The sequence below is a fragment of the Mustela nigripes genome, chromosome 10 (genome assembly GCF_022355385.1).
Source record: "Mustela nigripes isolate SB6536 chromosome 10, MUSNIG.SB6536, whole genome shotgun sequence".
Classification (NCBI taxonomy): Eukaryota; Metazoa; Chordata; class Mammalia; order Carnivora; family Mustelidae; genus Mustela; species Mustela nigripes.
The window spans coordinates 42,728,659-42,748,899 of NC_081566.1; the positions used below are offsets into that span (position 1 = coordinate 42,728,659).

Consider the following 20,241-nt stretch of genomic DNA (forward strand, 5'->3'; position numbering starts at 1 on the left):
TGTCTTCCCCTGCAGCCTTCCTCCCACCTCTGCCTCTCGGATGGAACACCGGAATGAGACGACGGTGGGGGGAAGGCTGCCCAAGGACGGGGAGACAGACCAGTACCCACGAAGAAACCCTTGAACTTCAGAGACTGGAGAAGGGGCTGCCCCCTTTGGGGGCTTTTGGATCTCCTTCCTCAGTATCGCGAGTTCCTCCAGGGATGCCCGGGGTAGCTCCCCAACCTCACCCTCCTGTGGGATGGTCCTGATCTCCTGGCTCCCCTGTGGAGAGCCAAGGTTCCCATGTCCTCTTTTGTGATCTGTAGCTCTGATCCCACAGGAATTTACAGAAGGGAGCCCAGGCTGGACTGGCCACAACAACCGGACGCAGTAGGCACTGACCTGGGAGTGTGGCAGGGGGGATGGTGGGGGACAGAGGATTTATTCGGGCCAGCCAGCCGCCGGGACCCTGGATTGTCTAGCCACGGTCCAGCGTGCTGTTTGTACTGGGGACAGGGTGATGACAGCCAGCTCATGCTCTTGCTTTTGTGCCAGAGGGATGAAGGGTTCGTTCTTTGGGAACAGATTCTGGTTCTTGGTTCTGATGGGGTTGTCAGTCCCAACTCATGCTGGGCACAGCGGCCACCTTCAGCGTGAACACCGGGCTTTCTGGACCGGTCTACGAGGGGCCCACCAAGTGCAGCAGTGAGATTTCCTTTACTGGTGGAAGCCCACCTTCATAATGGTAAACCAAGTATTGTCTCCAAAAGTACAAGCCACATCGAGGCACCTCTGATACAAAGCGCCCTTGTAACCCGTGCCTTCCTGCGGGGTAGGGAGGAAATGGGTCTTTTAGAGTCTGGGAGAGATGAAGCAAGTGGCTGAGGTCAGGAGGCAGCCTCCACGGAGAGCTGGGAACCTGGGGGCTGCCGCTCTCCGTCCAGACACGGTCCGTCTGTCATCAGCCCATCCCATCACCCACGCTCCCAAACCAGTGGGCAAACTGCACATTCCTTCAGGAGACAGGGCAGACGGCAGCCCAAGGCCCCTCCCCTTGCAGAAGGCAAGGTGATGAGGCAGGATGGGTCAGGCAGCCTCCGCTGAGATGCCATCCCACTTGCAAAGGCTGGTGTGTGTTGTGGGGTTTGGTGATGTGTGTGCAGGAGGGGACCCCTGGGGTGCAGCGACAAGCCTGGCTGTTGGAGGCAGGAGAGGCAGAACTCCGCGGAGCACTGGCACAGGATTCCAGTGGCAGCTCTGGGAGCCTGGGCATCCCTCTCACCACTCCCACCCGTTCTCAGATCTCCCATATCGCTTGTATGCGCCCTGCCAGCGCATGGGCTGCAGGCCAGGAGTGCGGGGCCCCTGCGACCCTCCTCTTCCACCGCCTGAGCCCAGCTGAGGCTCAGCGTCCCAGGGCCACACACAGAGCCCTGGCCTCCGGAGGGGGCTCCTTAGAGGACATTCACGGGAAGAGACTGAGTCCCAGAAGTCAGACAGGATGATGAGGTTCAGGTCACACGGGGTCACCGGTATCGAAGCAAGGCTGGAACCTGGGAGAGCCGGTTCCCAGCCCAACGCCCTTTGCATCCCGCTGCGCTACCTCATGCACATTTCAGTTAAATGATTGCTCTTTTTATTTCTTCTTTCTTTTTTTTTTTTTTTCAAAAATAACAGTCTTATATATTTCTATGGACTCCTGTGCGACACCCAGAAAGCCCTTCCCTGGGAATGGAAAAGGAAATGACATTCTAATTAAAATATCCTGAGACAAGAACCCTGAGGGCCAGGCTCCCAGACAACATTCGAGGCACAAGCACCTCTCCCACTTCTTTATCCCCTACTCGACGGCCCGCAGCACAACAGGGGGAAACTGAGGCCCAGGGAGGCCAAGGCTTCCTGCCCTCCTACAAGGACTCAGGGCGACACAGTGAGGAGAGGCCTGTGCCCTCCCAGAATCATCTACTCTCGTGCCCCTTGCTCCCACCCAGGAGCTCCCAGCCCCCTCCTCAACGTGGAGTCTGGGAGAGAACCGTGGCGTGGAGGGAATCAGAAACAGGAAGGGCAACACGGTCCCACCTGTCCTCTGCGAAGGAGCCTCAACGCAGGGCAGGAAATGAGGTGGCCAGACCTCACTCCCCCAGAAGGAACAGAAGGAAGAGAAGCCTGGTCTACAAGGCAGAGGCCTGGGGGGCATGGTCTGGGGACAGTGGGGCTGCTTCTGCCCTTTTGGATTAAACCTCTCGCCTGGGCTCACCCAGGGGCAGAGAGACAGGGGCGCAGGTGTCCAGACTGGTTCTCAAGAGGCTGAGAAGAGCAAAGTTGCCATTTCCCTGAGAAGGAAGCTGAGGGACAACAGAATGTGGGGGGTGTCTGGCTCAGAGCTGCTGCTGTCCGCCTACTTCCACAGTTCAGCACAGGCCCCAGCCTTCACCCTGATGAAGAAGGGGCCACTGGCTTGGGGGCCAAGGGCTGCCATCTGCAGGCATAACTGGGCCTCCACTCAGAGAGGCCTTTGACCTTGGGACCGCTCCCATGTTCCCATAGCAGGGGCTCCGATATCCAGCATCCCTTTGGAGCCAAAGGAGTTCTCGGGGGGCAAAAGCTCTCCGAACAGGCTCACCGCCAAACCCTGCAGCTGAAATTCCTGCCAAGGCCTGAGAGGTGCGCAGGGGCAGCTCTCTCCTTCACCACCCCTCCTGACCTCTCCTCGGGGTGAGCCTCTGTGGTCAGGACCTAACACCCAATCCCTCTGAGGCTCCGGGGGATTCAGTTTCATCCTCCACCGCAGGAGTGACTTTCCTGGGGCTGCAGCCTCGCCGGTGACCGCTAGGGACACACGTGCCCTCCAGGCGGGCTCTCCTGCGGCAGGATCAAGGTACCCTTGAAAAGCCTTTCTGCCCATCTCTGTGCCTCATCCAAGTCCTCTGCTGTGTAAGAGCCCAAAGAATCGGGGAGTTTTTCTTCCATCCCTTGTGACCCCACTGGCCTTTATTGCTGTTTCCTCGAGGGAAGGACTTCTGTTTATAATTCTTTGGATATAAAAGGAACTAACAGATTGCACAAGGCTGGGACTGGATGGTAGAGGCCAAGGAGGGGTTGGAGCATAGGAGGAAAGAAATCAGCTGTGCTCCGGCTTCACAAAGATGACCTGGATCCCACCAGATCTGCCCCAAACTCTGGGAATCTCCCTGAGCATGGGGCATGAGCTGGACAGACGAAGGTTGCCAGGATAGAATGTGCCTTTGCTTCTTCCAGGTTCTGGATGAACCGGCGGAAGAGGACTTCTGCCCTCCCGGACTGCCCAGAGAGTCACATTCCAAGGGAAAGGGACCCAGCCCCCTCCTTCTGTCCTGGGGCCCTGACCTTCTCTAGCCAGGCCACCTGTTAACTCTCAGGTTATTCCGTCCCTAGATGCTGCAGGGGATCTGACTTTGTTCCTGGGCTGACTTGCTCCGTAGTGAAGTAGAGGGGGGATTTGCTAAAGCTACAGAGTCTGCTGGAAGCGTCTCTGCCACGGGCCTGCTGTCCGTGTGACCCTCTAGCCCCTGAGCGGTTCAGGCACAGTGACAGAAGGTAAGTTCTAGCAAATGGGAGGAGAGAGGAAGGAAGGAGATAGGTTGTGGTTTGCTTCCTACCGGCTGGAAATAGGCTGGCGGAGGGGAAGAGACTGACTCTGGAAGACTGACTGAGGGGGGCAGAGAGAGGAGGGGGGAAGTCAAGGCAAGTCCTTGAGGGCTCCCTCTGCCTGGTTTCCCCTAAAGGCACAAAAGCATGCAAGGCTTTCCCTCCCTATGGCTTCTGAGAAGAGGAAGAGGAGGCAAAAGGGCGAGGCAGGGCGAAGGGAGAATAAAGGGAGGACATGGTCTAGTCCAGGAAAGGGGTCCCACAGTCCGGCCCTGGAAGACAGTTCCTGAGAAGGGGATTCGGGGCCTGGGGAGCGGGCCCCCCCGTGTGGGCTGCTGCAAGGCCTGGTGGGAGTGAGAGGGTCCCGGAGGCCAGGGCTGGAAGGAAAGTGGCTTTCCGGTGTGCGGGGGACACGCAGCCGGCTTCCTTCCACAAGGACACCGCCTGCCTCTCACTGTCCCGACTCTGCCGTCCGACTCGAGAGCAGGCTGCCCACCTTGGGCCCGGCTGCACCCGGCCCAGGAGGACGCGGGGAGGGGACAGGAAAAGACTCCTCTCTCGGGGGCGCTGCGCTGTAGAGGCTCCTGCCTCAGGTCCCGGAGTCCCCGGAGCGACTCCATCCCGGGCTTGGAGGGTCTTGTTTGACGCCTGCACCCTGCCTAGGCTGCCTGCGTCCTCCTCCAGGGTCCGGGCTGCCGGGAGGTCCTCTGGCAGAAAAGCCCGCTTCTGATCCGGGAGCAGGGCTCCTAGCCCAAGGCGGTGCATCCCTCCCTCCGGGAGGAGTTGCCCTGAGTGGAGCACCTGGAGCCCTTGGGGGTCGAAAGCAGTTTCACGCCTCAGGCTGCCCCAGGGCTTCTCGGTCTCTGGAGGGTTGGCCAGGTCCTACCAGAAGTGGGTGCCCTCAGGTTTGGCACCTGCTGGAGGCGGCGGGAGATGGGGGCCCGGGTCCTGCTCACACTGCCGTTTCCCGCTGTCTGTGAACTTCCTCCTTCTTCCTCTTCATCTTGCAGAAGCCGTGGAGGCCACAGAAGCAGGCGAAAGTGAACTGGGGCATGCCCTAGGCCAGGCTGGGGGGAGCTCACCAGAGAAGATCTGCAGGGAAAGGCAAGGGAGGAAGAGGGACAGGAGGAAAGCGGGAGAGAGAAGCAAGCTGGGGTTAATGTTCCCAGAGCCCTCCGGGGCTGACCAGTCACTGCCACTCCCTGAGGGTGCCCAGGCCCCCGCCAACCCTCTCACCCAGGCCAGGGGGAGGGGCCACCACACAACAGCCTCTGTGAAAGTCAGAGTGTCCTGATCTCTGGGGAGCTGATGTCATCCCTCTGATCAGAGCCTGGGAGAGTCCACGGTAGGCAGGAGAAAGCTACAGCACCTGCTGCCTGTTCTCCTCCTGCCTCCTCTGCCTAGCTCCTCACTGCACACCTCTGCTTGGGGGACAGGAAGGAGGAGGCTCAGAGTAAGCTCTGTGCCACCTTACAGGGGTTGGGGGGGTCCACTCGCCCCTTTAGGTCACACAGTCCCGTGATCCCAAGGGAGGACTTTGTGGACCTGTATCCAACACAGCCCTGACCTTGGTTCCTGGAACCGAGTGCCGGGGATGATGGGGGGTCCCCCCTTTCCTAGCAGGCTCGGTTTATTTGATACCCTTAGGGAAATCTGTAGAGAACAGAATGGACTGTCTTTGACTGCTTAGAGCAACACAATTCACGGTTCTCCTCACGCAGAGAACAGACAGCAGAGTTCCTTCAGCCAACAGGCTATTTTATTGAGCACCTACGCTGGACCAAGAGGTTGGGAGGTAAAGGGTGCAGAGAAGAGCCTCTTCGCTGGCACAAAATTCAGTTGAGGCTGGATAGCTGAGCATGTCATTACGCCCCCACCCCTGCCCCCACTTGCACAGCTCTCAGCCCCCAAGGCAGGGCCCCCTTGTGGCAGTTGGGGCGGTCTGGCTAAGGATGGGAGGGGGCTGCAGGGGACTGGCACTCAGTCTGCAGATCCTTCCGGCTCACTTAGCTGCCCTGGCCTCCCTGGGAGAGAGCACACGTGTGTTCAAGCCGGCTCAGCCCTGCAGCCCGGCCCAAAGGGAACACCTTGCATGGAGGTCAGCCTGCCTCCAAGGCCTGCTTGGAATCACATCCCCCTCTAGAAGGGAGACAAGGGGTGCAGCCCAAATGCTGAAGTCAAGGAAGCACGAGGCCTGACTGTCGTCCAGCCTCTCGGGCGAGATTGCTTCCAATGGCCCAGGCCCCAAAGGCTAACCACACCTCCAAGGGGTTCCACTGTGTTTGAGGAATCTGGCCAGCCCCAGGTGCCAGCCCTCTGGACAGTTCCACAGATCTGGCCAGCCTTGCACCTTTGGACAAATGGCATGCTTCTCCAGGCAGAGCAGAGGCCCAGGTGGCGGGTTCTTGTTGAGCCCAGGGCACCCAGCGGGGCTGGGTCCTGTCGGGATCCTCCCCTCCTGTCCCCTCCAAGTGTCCTGTTAACAGAGCTGGTGACTGTAGTGACTGTAATTAATAGGTGCGATGCATTTGCAGCGGCGAGCTGGGTGGGCAGGAGGCCCAGCTTGAGTCAGCACGGGCAGGTAGACAGGTTATTCAATCGCCCACTTTCCAGCATACACCCACTCTCCTGGAGAATCTAGAGAGAGCAGAGAGCCATCTCCGGAATATATATAGACAGAGCTGAGACACAACTACTATATTTCTAGATCTCTCCACGGCAGCTATCTCTGGATCCCTCCTGTGACAAACCTAGAGAGACGGGGATCTAAACTGGGACCTTGATGGCCTGGGTTCTATTCTTGGCTGTGTCACCCTGGCAAGTGGCTGTCCCTCTCTGGGCTTTCATTTCCTCATTTCAGGGTACCACGAGGTGAATCAAGGTTTAACGGCCTCCAAACCTAAGGGGCTAGCAGGGCACTGGGCATCCTCGGCTGACCAGGGAGAAAGGAGGGAGGCCAGGTGGGCTTCCTTGCAATCGGTAATTTTAACGCCTACACTTTCTTGGCTAGGGGGATGCCTATCAAGGGTACTATCAACAAAGCATTTCCATGATTACAGGAAAAAGACATGGGGAGACATCGGGAGGCACAACAAAGCTGATCTGGGGAAGGAACTCATAATTAAAACAAGCCAGGAAAAAAACAATAACAACAACAAAAAACCAAGCCAGGTCAAGTAGCTCTGGCCATGACCCTCCCACCCCAAGCCTGAGTCTAGGAGCAGCTAGGGGTCTCGGGGTCTCTGGTACCCCCCTCTCCATTCTACTTCCCCTCCAATGTCTGCCTGTTCTACAAAAACAGCAAAGCATGCCCCTTGGCGTAAATATTCCTCCCCAGGGTCCTTTAGGAAAGACAAGACCATCTGGGCTTTTTTGCTCACTGTGGAAAGTGTTGGGGGGCAGAGTTTGGAGGCACCAGGACCTTCACTTCAGAGTTTCAGGAGGGTCGAATCAAATTGCCCCAGGGCTAGGGGGTGCCTGGGTGGCTCAGTTGGTTAAGCAGCTGCCTTCAACCCCAGGTCATGATCCTGGGGTCCTGGGATCCAGCCCCACATCGGGCTCCCTGCTCAGCAAGGAGCTGCTTCTCCCTCTCCCTCTGCCCACAACTCCTGCGCTTGTGTTTTCCCTCTCTGTCAAAAAAAAAGAGGGGAAAAAAAAAAAAGGAAAAAAAAAAAATCTTTAAAAATAAATAAATAAATGGCTCAAGAGCTAGGCTAGAAGCTACAACCTAATTCCTGAGAGCTATCCGGGGGGTGGGGGGCAATCATCTCCCAGATTCCTGGGTCCTGGGTCCTTGCTCCTCCGGAAGAGTCTTGTCTCTGATATAAATGCAGGTTTTCCCCTCTCCCCCTTCCCTACCAAGGCCTGGAAGCAGTCTGGGTCCTGGGTGTGATGCAGGTCCCTGGGCCAGCCCCTGAAGTGGGGACCTGTGGAGCAGAGAACCCCTTCCCATTTCAGGGTCCCTCCTGCCCTGGGTCCCGGGCATCCTTCAGAATCCCTCTGCCAGCGCGGTGCCTCCGCTCCGCTGCGCTCTCGGTGCTGCCCCCTCCCCTTCATCCCGTCATCTTTGGTGGTGTTCCAGCACCAACTGGAGGGCTCCCTGGATGTCAGGTCCTGGTGAACCTGCTCTTGGTAGGTCTACTTGAAGAGAAAGGGGTTTGAATGTTCAAAACGAAGGAGTCCAGAGTTTCCAGAAAGCAAGTGGACCAGCGCGTGGAAGGGACCCCCCCCACTTATCCGTGTTCATGATGGAAACGTCCGCTCCCACCCTGCAGCTTCCCCTCTGACCTCAGCTTTCATGCCTCCAGCCCAGGAGGGGCTAAGGGATAGAAAGCTGGGCCCCCAAAACTCAGAACAGGAAGGAAAGGAAGGTGGACACTGGATGGACCCCTGCTGGCTCACGGTTGGCTGCATCGGACTGCAAGCTGCTGGCCCAGATTTCTTCCCCGCCCTTCTCTCTGGCCTTTCCCCGGCTCAGGGCTGAGATGACCCGGGGTCTGGGGGCAAGAAAGATGCTCCACTTAGCCAGCTTTGTGGGAGCCCAAGCAGAAGAGCCGTCAACCCACAGCACATCACCCCCAACCGCGAGGGGGTTCCCAGCCTCTCTGGCCTCAACCCTGCTTCTCCTCTATCCCAGGAACCCTCCCAGGGCCCCCAGCCCCGGCACCTCCAGACAAAATGGGGCCGTGGGTCAGAGGCCGCTTAAACACATGGAGGGATCAAGAGGAACTGGGCTAGAAACTAAGAGAGGGGCCAGCCAGGGCTCCACGCTGGCAGACCACGAGCTCTGGGGAGCCTCAAATTTTGGCGGTGTCCTCCATCAAAGTGGATGGCAGTGGGGGGCCGAAGAGTGGGGAGGTATTTACAAGTGTTGGGACTTGCCCGGAATCCTCTAACAAACAAGAAAGGGGGTCTTTTCCCTCCTACACACCCATCCCCTCAACCTCCCAAAGCAGAAGCAGAGAACTTCCCATGAGGCGCCCCCCCCCCCAGCTTCACTCTGCCCCACCCCCACCCCAGGTAAAGGGCAAAAGAGAAGTGACCCAGTGAGGAGGGGCGCCTCACGCCTCCAGAACAATGCTGAGCCCTCCGCCCCTCCCCAGCTCCCCTTAGCACCGCGCCTCAGTAATTAAAATATGAATTCACCTTCCCTCCCCGAGCCATTCATCACTGCGAAGGGAAGCAGCTGCGGCTTAGGAGACCGGATTTGGGGGATTAGCTCGGGCGGTGGAGCAGACACACCAGGAGAAAGAATTAAAAAGGAAGGGGGTGAATTGGGTTTTCTCTCCCCACCTCCTCCCTCTCCCTCCTGCTGCCACCGAGCCTCACACCCCACCCCTTCCCCCAAAGCCTGGCCTCTGCAGGTTTCTGGGAACTGTAGTCCCCACGACCGTGTTGACAAACAGGCAGGCCACGGGTGGGTGGTGACACAGACTACAGATCCCAGGACTTCTTCCCGGAGTTGGCAGCCGCAGAGCTGGGCACAGGCCTCCAGTCTGGGAGTAGCCCTCACTCTCCTTGGAGATTAACTCCTTCTTGGCCTGCTGGAGACTGACTTCCAGCCTCTGGTTTACGGAGCTCCTTGGAATCGGGAGCCAAGGTCCTCTCTGCCTCTGATGCTTGTAGGCCATTCCTGCTTATTTCCTCCTTGCCCACCTATGGAGAAAGAGGGGACATTCTTCCCACCTCTCAAGACTGCAAGGACAAACAGGCAGTTAGCAGTGGTTCTGAGGGACTTGGGGCCCCAGGGACTGGAAAGGTCATCCCCAGGGACTGGAAGGGTCAGACCGTGAAGTCTTGAAATGTCTTGAAGCCCTGACCTCCAGGGCCTTCCAGGAGGCCCGCTGCTTGGCAGAGGCTGACCCACCTGAAGAGTCAACCTAAGTGTGTCTAGGGTCGTCAGCCTGACACGCTGGGAGCACAGCAGTCCAGGTCCAGACCGTTGGGGCCAGAAGGGCTTCCAGGGGTCAGACGTTAGGGCCATCCTCTTCTAACAATGGGGCAGAGATTTTTTTGAATAGTCTTTGCATTTGAAAGGAGCAGAGTTTCAGCAGTGAAACTCCACTTGCACTAAAAAAAAAATGGGACACACACAACCAGAGATCGGCTTGAATCTGTGTTGCTCTATCAGAGGAGGCCGTATGCTGGGTCTCTCTGAGCACTGTGACCAACACTGAGGTTCGGGGTCGTTTTTTAGGTCTCAGCTGTCTGCAGGCAGGGACCAGGATAGACGCGGGCTTCTGATCCGCGAATCCTCCAGGGAGAAAGGGCAGGAGGCCAGCTTGCCTATTCAATTCGGTTGAACAATTATGTGAAATATATAATTACGTACCTCCTCCAGGCCAGCAACACCGGCAGTGACCAAGAGACAAAGAACAGAGAGAATCCACAACCTTGTAACCCCAGAGGCGCCCTGGGCCCAGGTCCAGCAAGGCCACCCTGCTCTGTGTCCCCCTTCTCCGGGCTCACAATTCATTTAACCAACATTTACCCAGCAACCCCCTGCTCAGAGCCTTGCCTTGCTGGAGCTTTAGAGAAGCAAAAGCTGGCCTGGTCGTCTGTTCTCTTCGTCCAGGCCCAGCCTGGGGCTGCGGGGGCCCTTCCCAGCAAACTGTGCACCGGGATTCCTGTTAGGGACCCTGCTGCAGAGGCAGGAAGGGGGCGCGGCTCCCACTTGACTTGTCAATGAGATCCGGGAGCAATGGGCAGTAAACTTGGATGTCCTCTAAGCAGAGGCTCATTCTGCGCTGGGGGCAGCTGAACAGGGAGGGAGGTGGGGGAAGTTTCTAGCCACCTCTGAGCTCTGGGCAAGAGAACCGAGGGGGAGAGTGACAACACCTGCCAATTCTCATCCCTGTGCCTCACACCACCCAGGCTGGGGCAAGTCGGGGGAAGGGGCTTGGAGCAGCCCCGGCGGAAAGCAGCTGGCTGGCCCTTTCTTTGCTTCTACAATTGTTTTGATTTTTTTTTTTTTTTTTTTTTTGCCCCTGTGATCTTCTTGCTGGAAAAAGAAAACCAGCGATGGACAAAGGGTGATTAGAGTTGGGCCACAGAGCCAGTTTGTGGACGAGCATGCAGCAATTTCCAGCTTCCAGAGTGGTTCTCCATGGGCTGCCTTGTTGGCTTTCCCTGCACCAGCATGATGGGATTTAAGAGCCAGATTCAAATCCCAGCTCTGTCCCTTACTAGCCACATGAACTTGGGCCCGTTTCTTAGTTCCCGTGTGCCTCAGATTTCCTAAAGTAAAAAGGGATAATAATAGTAATTTTTATCTTAGAGTCGTTTCCAGGATTAAACGAGTATAGGTCAGATGGATAGAATCTTGTCTGCTACCTAGCAGACACTAGATAAATGCTGGTCAGGGAGATTAAGGGCTCGGAGACATTGTAAGTAACTTGCCTTCTGATTCTCAATACCAAATATAGTACTCTCTGATTCCTCTTCAGTGGTCTTAGACAGACTGGGCGCTGAAAGGGGAGGGGAGGGGAGGGTACTTCCTCTCCTTCTCCAGCCAGACTGCCTGCCTTATTTCCATCTGCTGGAACATTCCAGGATGGCTGGGATGGAGTTAGGTAGATTTGCATGGGCTGGGACAGTAGGGCAGGAACGTGAGTGAGAACGGGCACGGGCAGTCAGGCAAGATGAGTGACAGGCCGTGGGAAATAAGAACAGGTCCCATTCATAGACCCGGGGAGAGGGAGACCAATGCCAGGGCAGGGTGGCCGACCAGGAGCTAGGGACCTCCCACTGCCCCTTGCAGCCCATAGCGGGAGGCTGTCTTCCTAGTTTCCCTCTGAGGAACTTCCTCTACCTAAGTGGCCCGCCTGAGCTCTCCCGTTTCAGCCACTGACAAGTCTCTCTTACACAGAGAAGGCTGTGCATTCGAGCGGACCACAGAGAAGTGAGTGAGGCCAAGAAGCATGGACTGTTCTGGGGCCTCTGAAGGAAGGCCTGAGTGTTGTGTGGCCCCAGGCCTCTGGCTCCGGCCCCCAAACCTCTGAGCATAGGCCAGTCCTCAGTAACTTGGCAAGGGGTAGGAGACTTACAGACCTCAGCACCCCTCGAATGTGTCTCCATCCTCAGAGGGAACTCCCTCTGGAATCACCAGTACAGCCTCCTCATTTCAGAGCGAGGGCCCAGGCCCAGAGAGGGAGAGTGATTTGGCCAAGGTCACACAGCCTAGCCCCAGACCCTCCATTACCAGATCCCCTGGATAACCCCATCCCCAAGTGGAAGTCCCTCCCGATACCCCCTTTGTGGCTGGCTCCCAGCCTGGTCCTCTGGGGAGGGAAGTGCAGATCTCAGGAGAAGGAGTGCGCCCCTCACTGTAGCCCATGGCTTTTAGCCCTACATGAATTAGAAACAGCAATCACATAGGAATGAAAAGCCATAGGCCACAGCAGAGCTGAGGGGGTCCAGCGGTGGGAATCTCAAAAGGAAGCAGGGAGCCCTCCCCACCAACCCTCCCCAGCCGCCCTGCCACCCTCGAGGTATGGGCCAGGTCACATTCTCTCACATCCCCCACCACCTGCCCTGGCTCCAGCATTAAAGCCTTCCCAGTAATGAGTTTCCAGTTCTGGCCCCACAAAGTCCCCACACAATGGGCCTCCCTCCGGTACGAGGAGGGGTGGCTTCCTGGCCATAAAGGACCTCCTCAAATTCCCTTAATTAGCCTCCAGCCCCCTGCTCAGGGTCCTTAACTCCCCCCCCAAAACCCCCACCAAGAGTAAGGCCGCAGTTTTCAATGGTGCTGCTGCCAGGGGAGGGCCCAGGACCGAGCCCCATATTAGCTGCTCTCCTTACAAAACTTAACCCTTCCTAGTCCAGCCACGGGAAGCAGAGGGCAAAGGAGGGTCTGGGCAAAGGAAGGCTGAGATGAGGGCCTGAGTGTGGGGTTTGGGGGCCGGGGGCCCGGGGATGTGGACAAGGAGAACCGGAGGTCCTATTCTTTAGAGGAGTGAATGCGTTTCCGGAGCACCCCGGAGGTTGGGGGCTGGCCCACCCTTCCTGGACTGTCAGGGGGCAGCCAGCTACAGACCAACTCTACGGGTGCTCCTGTGGTTTAGAGGAAAGCGGGACCTTGTTTTCCGCCCCAGATGGAGGCAGGAAGGGGCCTGAGTTTGACATCCCCGGCTGAGGGCGGCGAGCTTAGGACCCACCCCTGGGTGATGCTGTGGGAGGGGTGCTTGCAGCTCGTTCTCCAGCAGTGTATGGTGGTTGGTATCGGCATCTCTAGGACTCGGGGAGTTCCTGAGTGGAGGGGAACCAAGGTCTCAGAACCCTGGAAAAGATGTGTTCCAAACACAAGGACTGTCTCCTCCTCTGCTCTGATGGGTCGCTTGTGGGCAAGCACCAGCCTCGGAAGACAGGAGTTCAGGGAGCCCAGGTTGAGGGAAGCCGCAGGGGCTGCGGACCCTGGCAGCAAAGCGAGAGACCTTCGGCTCAGACCAGGTCCCGCGTCTGCCAGGGAGCAGCGGCAGCCCTCACCTCAGGGCGCAGGCTCACTGGTTCTCTTCAGGACCCTGGGCTTCCGACCTCCCTAGACTGGGCTTCCCACACTGCAGGAACAACAGGGCACACACACAACGTACCACACACCACACACACCCACGCGCGCGTCCTTTCCAACCTGTAGGCAAAATTGCTGGACATCTTCCAACTTCCCACCTGAACTTCTGGGCATCTGCCCCAACGCCAGGAGCGTCTGGTTCTCCCTTGGCTCCCTCTCCCGTGGGTCCCCATATCCCAGACTGAGGACCCGCGGATGCCCGTGGCCTCCAAGCAGAATGCCCTCAGTCCCCTTCCAAGGGACACTGGAGTCAGGGGCTGGGGTCCCAGGGAGGGCTCACCTGGTGGGCCCCCTGGCCCTGGAAGTCTCCTCAGAATTCCCGCAGAGCCACTTCCTGCCTTCCTGGCAGCCACTCACTCCCCCACTTACCCCCAGAAGCTCCACGCCCAGCGAGGGCAGGCCTCCTCCCTCTTCCCGCCCACCAGCCTGGTCTGAGCTGTGCCCAACTCAACTGGACTCATTGAGAAGCCCTGGCCTGCCCCTCCCCCAGCCCGGTGGCCGGTGGGGTGGGGGTGGGGGTGGGCTGGGCAGGCGGAGGAGGTCAGGTATTCCTTCAACCCTGACTTGGGCCTGGGTAACAAAGGTCTCATTGAGCCTCTGGCTGTCTGGTCGGTGAAGCACAAACCTCTTGTATCTACTCGCTTTTGATCTCACTCCCTCTGAACCAGCCGTGTATTACTCACATCCCCCTGCCGGGCTATTGGTGTGGAGGGACTGTTCCTCCCCTCCCTTCCTCCCCATCGCCTTTCTCTCCTTCCTTCCCCTGCTGCTCCCCTCCAGCTTTTTTATGGTTCAATTTTTGGCAGGAGACCTGAAGCGGCTCCCTAGAGGCCACCCTCTCCTGCCTGGCTGGCTCTCCCCATCTCTGTGCACCCACCCTGTGTCCCTCCACGTCCTCTGCCCCTGCACTCGTGGATCCTTCTAGTTGGAAGATCCACACACCAGTTAGATCTGGGCCCCCCCCATCCCCCCTCACCTGGTGGTTCCCTCAGATTCCTGGCCCCGGGCACAGGAAAACCCCTGCCCCTCCAGCCCCAGCCCACCTGACAAGCACCAGGGAAGCACCATAAAGAGCCGTGTCTGAGGTGTTTCTGGGGCCAGAAACGGGGTGGGGGAGGGAACATCTGTCCGGCAATGGCTCATCCAGACCTCGCTGGCAGGTGGAGGAAGGGGACACAGGTCAGCTCTCTGCTTCCTCCAATCCTGAGAATCTGCTTTCTAGCGAAAGGTCACTACTTGGTGAGGGCCCAAAGGGCTCGTCCTCCTCAAGCTGGGACCACCCCCACCACTCCTGTGTCCTCTGTGGTCACCCCCCGAATCTTCAGCAACTCTGCTGGTACTGAAAGCTGGGGCCCGGGCTGCCCACTGGCACCTTCTTTCTATGGCCTCCCTGGCTCTGTCCCCACAGAGAGACAGTCACCTTTGAGCTCTGAGCTCTCCCCAGAAATGCCACCAGATGCTAAGAATCCATCCCCATGGTGGCCGGCTCCAGGGAGCTCTGCCAGCTTCCCCCCACCCCCACCCCCTGCCTACCACCTGTGGCCTCTCCCCCCACCCCACCCCCCACCCCGCCCCCAGGTACTCCCATTCAGCCAAACTGAGGATTGGGGAAAGTTCTCTTGCCCCGACAGAGGCCCCATTCTTCCTGCTGCTGGCTCTCATTGTCCCTCATGACTCCACACATTCTTGAGCCTCTAATGAGAAGCCAAGACAGCCACCTTCCCGCCCTGTCTTGTGGTCGGCACAGCCTGGGCCCTGCCACCGACAGGGGCAGGAGGTGGGGGAGGGGCGGGGCGACCGGGAGGCAGTGAAAGGAGATGGGGGACAAAACAGAGGGAGGGGCAGGAGCGGAGGGAACAGCAAATGCTGAAGGAGATCGTGACGGGGGCAGAGCGGTGATGCAAGAGGAAATTAGAGAGGAGAAAGCGAAGGGGAGAAAGGGACAGAGACTAATATTTGAGGGAAAGATGTATGTCATGCGGGCGCTCGGTCTCTGTTGATTAATTATAATTATTCAGGACTGCAAACCCTAATATTCTCATTCCCATTTAGCAGATGAGAAAACGGAGGCTTACAGAGGTGGGTGGGTATGGCCAATGCCCACGTGCCCTTGCCCTGTGCCTCGCTCTCCAGTGGTAGTGCCACTGAGCCCACGTGAACTGGAGAACGGAGGGTGAGCCTGGACACTGAAGCCTCTTCCCTCGGACAACAGGCTGCAGCAGGAGCCTCGGGTCCCACCATTCCCTGCAAGGGCACACCGTCACCCTGAACCTCAGGCTCAGTCTGGTCTCACTGGGGTTGGAGGCAGTTGGAGCTGAGGATAAGCCAGATGGGGAAGCAATCCTCTACAAGAAGAGGAGTGAGGGTGTTTCTGGGGGGCTCAGTTGTTAAGTGTCTGCCTTGGGCTCAGGTCATGATCCCAGGGTCCTGGGATGGAGCCCCGCATCGCATCGGGCTCCCTGCCTAGCGGGAAGCCTGCTTCTCCCTCTCACACTCCCCCTGCTTGTGTTCCCTCTCTCACTGTTTCTCTCTGTCAAATAAATAAATAAAATCTTAAAAAAAGAAGAAGAAGGAGGAGGAGGGTTGTGAGGCTGGGGCTAGCAAGCCATTTACCCTGCCCTCCATTGGCGAGAAAGCCACAGATGGAGGGGGAGAGGAACCCAGAGATAGAAGGGGCAAGGGGCTCAGACTGGGCTCTGCTCTAGAAAGGAGCAGCAGAAGAGGACCTAGAACAGCTCCAAAAGGAGCCACTGTGCTCCCTGCATCCAGAGGAAGTCAAACACCGGGTACATAACCATGTCTCAGAGCCACTGCCAGGCACAAAGTAGGTGCCCAGTAAATGGTCTACCAGTGTAGAAGGGACCCTTGCACTTGGCAGTTGGCGAGATAGATCCAATCCAAGGTTCCATCAACTCCAAGATTTAATGAGTCTACGTTGGAGCCGACTTCTCCTCTCAGAACTTTTCATACTTATGTACCTTCTGGGGCAGCCTGGAGCCCGGCAGCCGTGCATCTTTGCCCCTGGTGGGCAGGAAACCAGGCTATTGGGAAAAATCTGAATAGGAGGAGGTTCTCACCCCCTCACCCACACACACACACACTAACCTGGAAGGGATTAAGCTGGAAGTATACCAGATTCTTCTAAAGATGCAGGCTGAATGATGGAGGTATCCATTTGCCGAGTGAATGAGTGGATGGCTGGTGAGCCTGGAAGGAGGAGAGATCTAGGCTCTCCCACGTTCCAGGTTTAGTGTGTCTGGGGCTCCCCCATGCCTCCGCTCTCTGGGAGGAGCGTCCCTGTGCTGCACCTTGGCATCCGACTCCACTTGCCGGGAGAAGGGAGGCACGTCTGAAACTTCAGAGGAGCCTCAGGGATTTGCCTCCGCTGCTTCTGCCCCAAACAGATGTCTGGCTTTGGAGTTGTAATCAGGATGATCAACGGGTACAGTCCCTGGCCGAGAACGGACTCAGGAGAAGACTAGTTCCAGATGGATTGCCAGTCTCCCTTACGTGGTCCTCCAGACCTGAACCGGACCAGCAGCGTGCTTGTCGCTAAAACAGGCTGAGCGCCTTATTTCTGAACCCTCCGCTAGCCTTCCCTGTGCCTCAGACTCCCACGACTCCTCCCTCCATCTCTACTCCAGAGCTTGGTCAGCTCAGGTCCCCTCTCGGTCCCTGGCTCCACCGGAGTAAGAAAGCAGAAAGGTCAGGCATGAATTTTCTTTTTCCCCAGGACTTTTGTGTTGTCTCAGGAGGGCTCACCTCTGAGCCCTCCCAGACCAACAGGGAGCTCCCTGCCCCTGGGCTCTCAGGGAAGGGGAGAGAAAGGAGACCTCGGGCAGTCTCAGGTAATCAAGGCAGAGAGAGACCAAGGGGAAGGAGAATGCAAAGACAGAAGCTGGGGGAGATGAGGGAGTGGAGAGGGGGTGATCTTTCCAGCCTTGATACTTGCTGCCCCTGCATTTCTACAAAGCTCCAGAACTGGGGTCTGGGAGGGAGAAGAACCCAGGGAAGTGCTTGCGTCACCAGAATCCAGCCTCCCCAAACACAGGACCCAGGCCACAGTTCAGCCCTTCAGAGCAGTTACGCTGTTAAAGAAAAATACAATAACGGATCATTGGCAAACTCAATGCATTTCAACCTGAGCAATTCATGAATACCAAAATATTCTGATGTTCTGCCCAGGCCTAATTCTTCTCCCACTCCTTTCCACCCCTGCGCCCCTAAACCCACAAAGGGCAGGCAGTGGCAGCCTAGTCTAAAGAATTACACAGCTGGGCTCTCCCAAGTCTTTAAGAGTGCCTCTCAGAGGAAGAGGCAGGGCGCAATCAGGGTGGGGAGAAGGCCCTCGGGGGCAGCCACTCACTTAGCAAACACTGGGACAGGCACAGTGTTAAGCACCGGGAGACAGCACTTGGTAAGGCCTGGCCACCAAGCAGGCAGTCCTGTGGGAAGATGCGCATATGATTGCATTCCGAGCCCTCCTACAACCTGATCCCTGTCTCCTCCACCAGCTAAAGCCACCACACCACCTCCTGGGGGTTACAATGAACTTGCTTCTCCCTATTTGAGGGTTCCTCCTTCCTCTTAATGCCTTTAGGAGTGGCCGCAGCTGGATATACACTTCTTCCTCTGTGTGTGTGTGTGCACGCTCGGCCCATGTGTAAGAGATGTTCCTCTTTCTCCTGATTGTGATAGGCCCCAGTGGGGTGATGGGGAGCTGAAACAGAGTGACAGAAGCTGTTCCCAGTCCCAAGCCTCAGCATTATCCTCCTAGAGGATGCAAGCAGGGTTTTAAGGCCGCCACCCCCCTCCCCCAAAAGGGGGCGTCTTAGAAGACAACCAATACATAGCTCTGTGATCTCAGGACCCCTATCCCAGCCTCAAAAGAGCTGAATTTCCCTCTGAAGTTACCCCTTCTTAAGGCTTAAGTCTGGCCAAGTTGTTCACTGGCAGATGAAGGTACGCTGGAAAAATCACCAGGACAGAGTAAAATCAGACCTGAAGAGGAATTTCTTAATGAGGGTTGAGGGGAGGAGGGCAGGATACTACACTTTCAAAGGGAGACTGTGGAATGTCGGTCAGGAAGGGCGGGCTCTCCCTTGGGCAGCCAGGCGCCCTCTCCTGACAGGTCTGGTAGAGCCAGGGGCTGGTAGCCAGCCCGGTTCCCTAGGGGCACCCTGTCATGGACCCTTTCTCAGCAAAGGGAGCAGCTCTCCTCTCCAGAGCGGCCTCCCCCGCCCCCACCCAGGCCAAGGCTCCAGCTCCCGGGCGGGCCTCCAGCTCCAGCCCCTCTTCATGTGCGAGGGCGCCAGGGGCGAGGAGGGAGGTGGGCGGAGGACCCCGGGCCAAGAGTTGGTGGTTTTGCTTCTAGAAATGGCTTCTCTCGGTCTCCCCAGCTGAGGTCACCTGAAGACCCCTGTCCCAGGGGTACCGGGCACCTCTGCTTTTCCCTTCTTAGTGCTAGACAAATGCACAGGTGTCACAAAGTCCTGATCCTTGCCTCATTCATAGCCCCTTCCCCAGCCCGCCATACCATGGGGTAAGGGAAGGGGGGCACCCAAAACGGGTTTCTCTCTAGCTCCCTCTCCTACTCCCCCTTGAATCTTACCAGCTGCAAAAAAACCTTTAAAAGGAACAAAGGCAATGGGGGCGGGGTGGGGGGTTTCCCTGTAGCGGACTTGGGGCTGCGGTTGACGCAGCCCGCTGCCGGTCAGCGCTGGCTTTCAGGTGAGTGCCCGAACCCGCAGCCCCGAGTCCGCCCCTGCCTCAAGGACCCCTCATCGTCCAGCCAAACCCCCCCCCCCCCCCCCCCACCCCCCCGGCAAAGAGACGAGTCCTTCACAGCTGCTCTCGGTCCTCAACCCGGCGGAGGGGTCCCCGACTCGCAGCACTTTCTGCCTATTTGGTTTCGCTCAGTACTCACAGTTCGGATGCTAAGCCGTCTCCTCTCGCACTCACTTCCTTTGTCTCTTTCTCTCTGTCCCTCTCCAACCTCTCTCTCTCTCTCTCTCTTCCCTCCTTGTCTGATTCTCTGCTGTAGCTTCCAGTGGAGAAAAATAATTATTCTTCTCAATGGGTTCGCACGGGGCGCACGCACACACGCGCGCGCACACACAGACACCGCCGTGGTACCCAATCAATGCACAAATCTTCGGGGTCCCTTTAACCTCTGCGGATGACTCCGGGAGTTAATTATGAAGCCTATTTCGGCGCAGCATAAATATGCATTAAGGTATGAAATGACAACCGATGCGCTGAACTTCAGGGAATTGGCATTTAGACAGACTTCGTCTCGTCGCCCCCCCGCTCCCTCCAGAGCCCCGCGAGCCACCTCCACAGCCTCGCGCCCTCCCGGGGCTGGCAGTGGCCCTCCCCGGGTGGAAGAGGGCCACGTAGCCGCGTCCGCGCCGCGCTGAGGGCCCCGGAACGCCCCCTCGTGCGCCCCCTGCGGTCGGGGCAGACCTTGCGGGGGGGGGGGGCACTCCCCTCCCCCACGCCCGCAGGCCGGCGCCCAGGCCGCCACGCCGCACCCCCCTCCGCACGAGGCCCGTCGGTGAACAAACTCCGCGCTCAGGGCTCTGAGAAGCGGGAGGGGGCGGGACGGCTACCTGCCCGCACGCCCGAGTCCCGGGAGGAGCGCGAGAGCCCCGGGACACGGCTCCACTCGCATTCAGGCCACGCCACCCCGCGTCCTCGGATCCCGCCGCCCCCGGCCGGCCCGGACCCGCACACACAGGCACGCGTTTGCACACGCGCGCGCACACGCAGGCACGCACACGTATGTGTGCACACACAGGCACTCCCGCGCGCGCTCACGCCCGCACACACTCAGGGTTATAACAAAGGAAGAGGGGCCAGCGCTGCCTTACTTTTCTCTCTCTTCTCCTCTCTTTTGCAGCCCCCCAGCCCCGGGCCGGCGTGCCCGGCCCACCCCGCCCTCCGCGCCCGCCCGACGGCAGCGGCGGCCGGCGTTCCGGAGCAGCGCGTCGGGGCGGCAACTTCGCTCCCGGGCGCCCGCGCCTCGCAGCCCCGGGCGGGCGGGAGACAAAAGCTGCGGCGCC

General features: G+C 58.3%; 1 protein-coding gene across 4 annotated transcripts; it reads right to left on the reverse strand.

The window, feature by feature from the left end:
• Nucleotides 1–1,529: 1,529 nt before the first annotated feature.
• On the reverse strand, nt 1,530–19,190 carry BLACAT1 (BLACAT1 overlapping LEMD1 locus). 4 transcript variants are annotated; one of them, XM_059413239.1, is made up of 3 exons: nt 8,755–8,905; nt 8,011–8,105; nt 1,530–4,701 (listed from the first exon to the last, which is right to left on the reverse strand). In XM_059413239.1, exon 3 carries the CDS (start codon nt 4,661–4,663, stop codon nt 4,562–4,564), a length of 102 nt encoding a protein of 33 aa, XP_059269222.1. In that variant the 5' UTR covers nt 4,664–4,701; nt 8,011–8,105; nt 8,755–8,905; the 3' UTR covers nt 1,530–4,561. The 4 variants fall into 4 exon arrangements, with proteins under 4 accessions (XP_059269222.1, XP_059269224.1, XP_059269221.1 ...); XM_059413241.1 differs by lacking the exons at nt 8,011–8,105; nt 8,755–8,905 and adding an exon at nt 19,104–19,190; XM_059413238.1 differs by lacking the exon at nt 8,011–8,105 and having other exon boundaries at nt 8,755–8,899.
• Between the last annotated feature and the right edge of the window lie 1,051 nt (nt 19,191–20,241).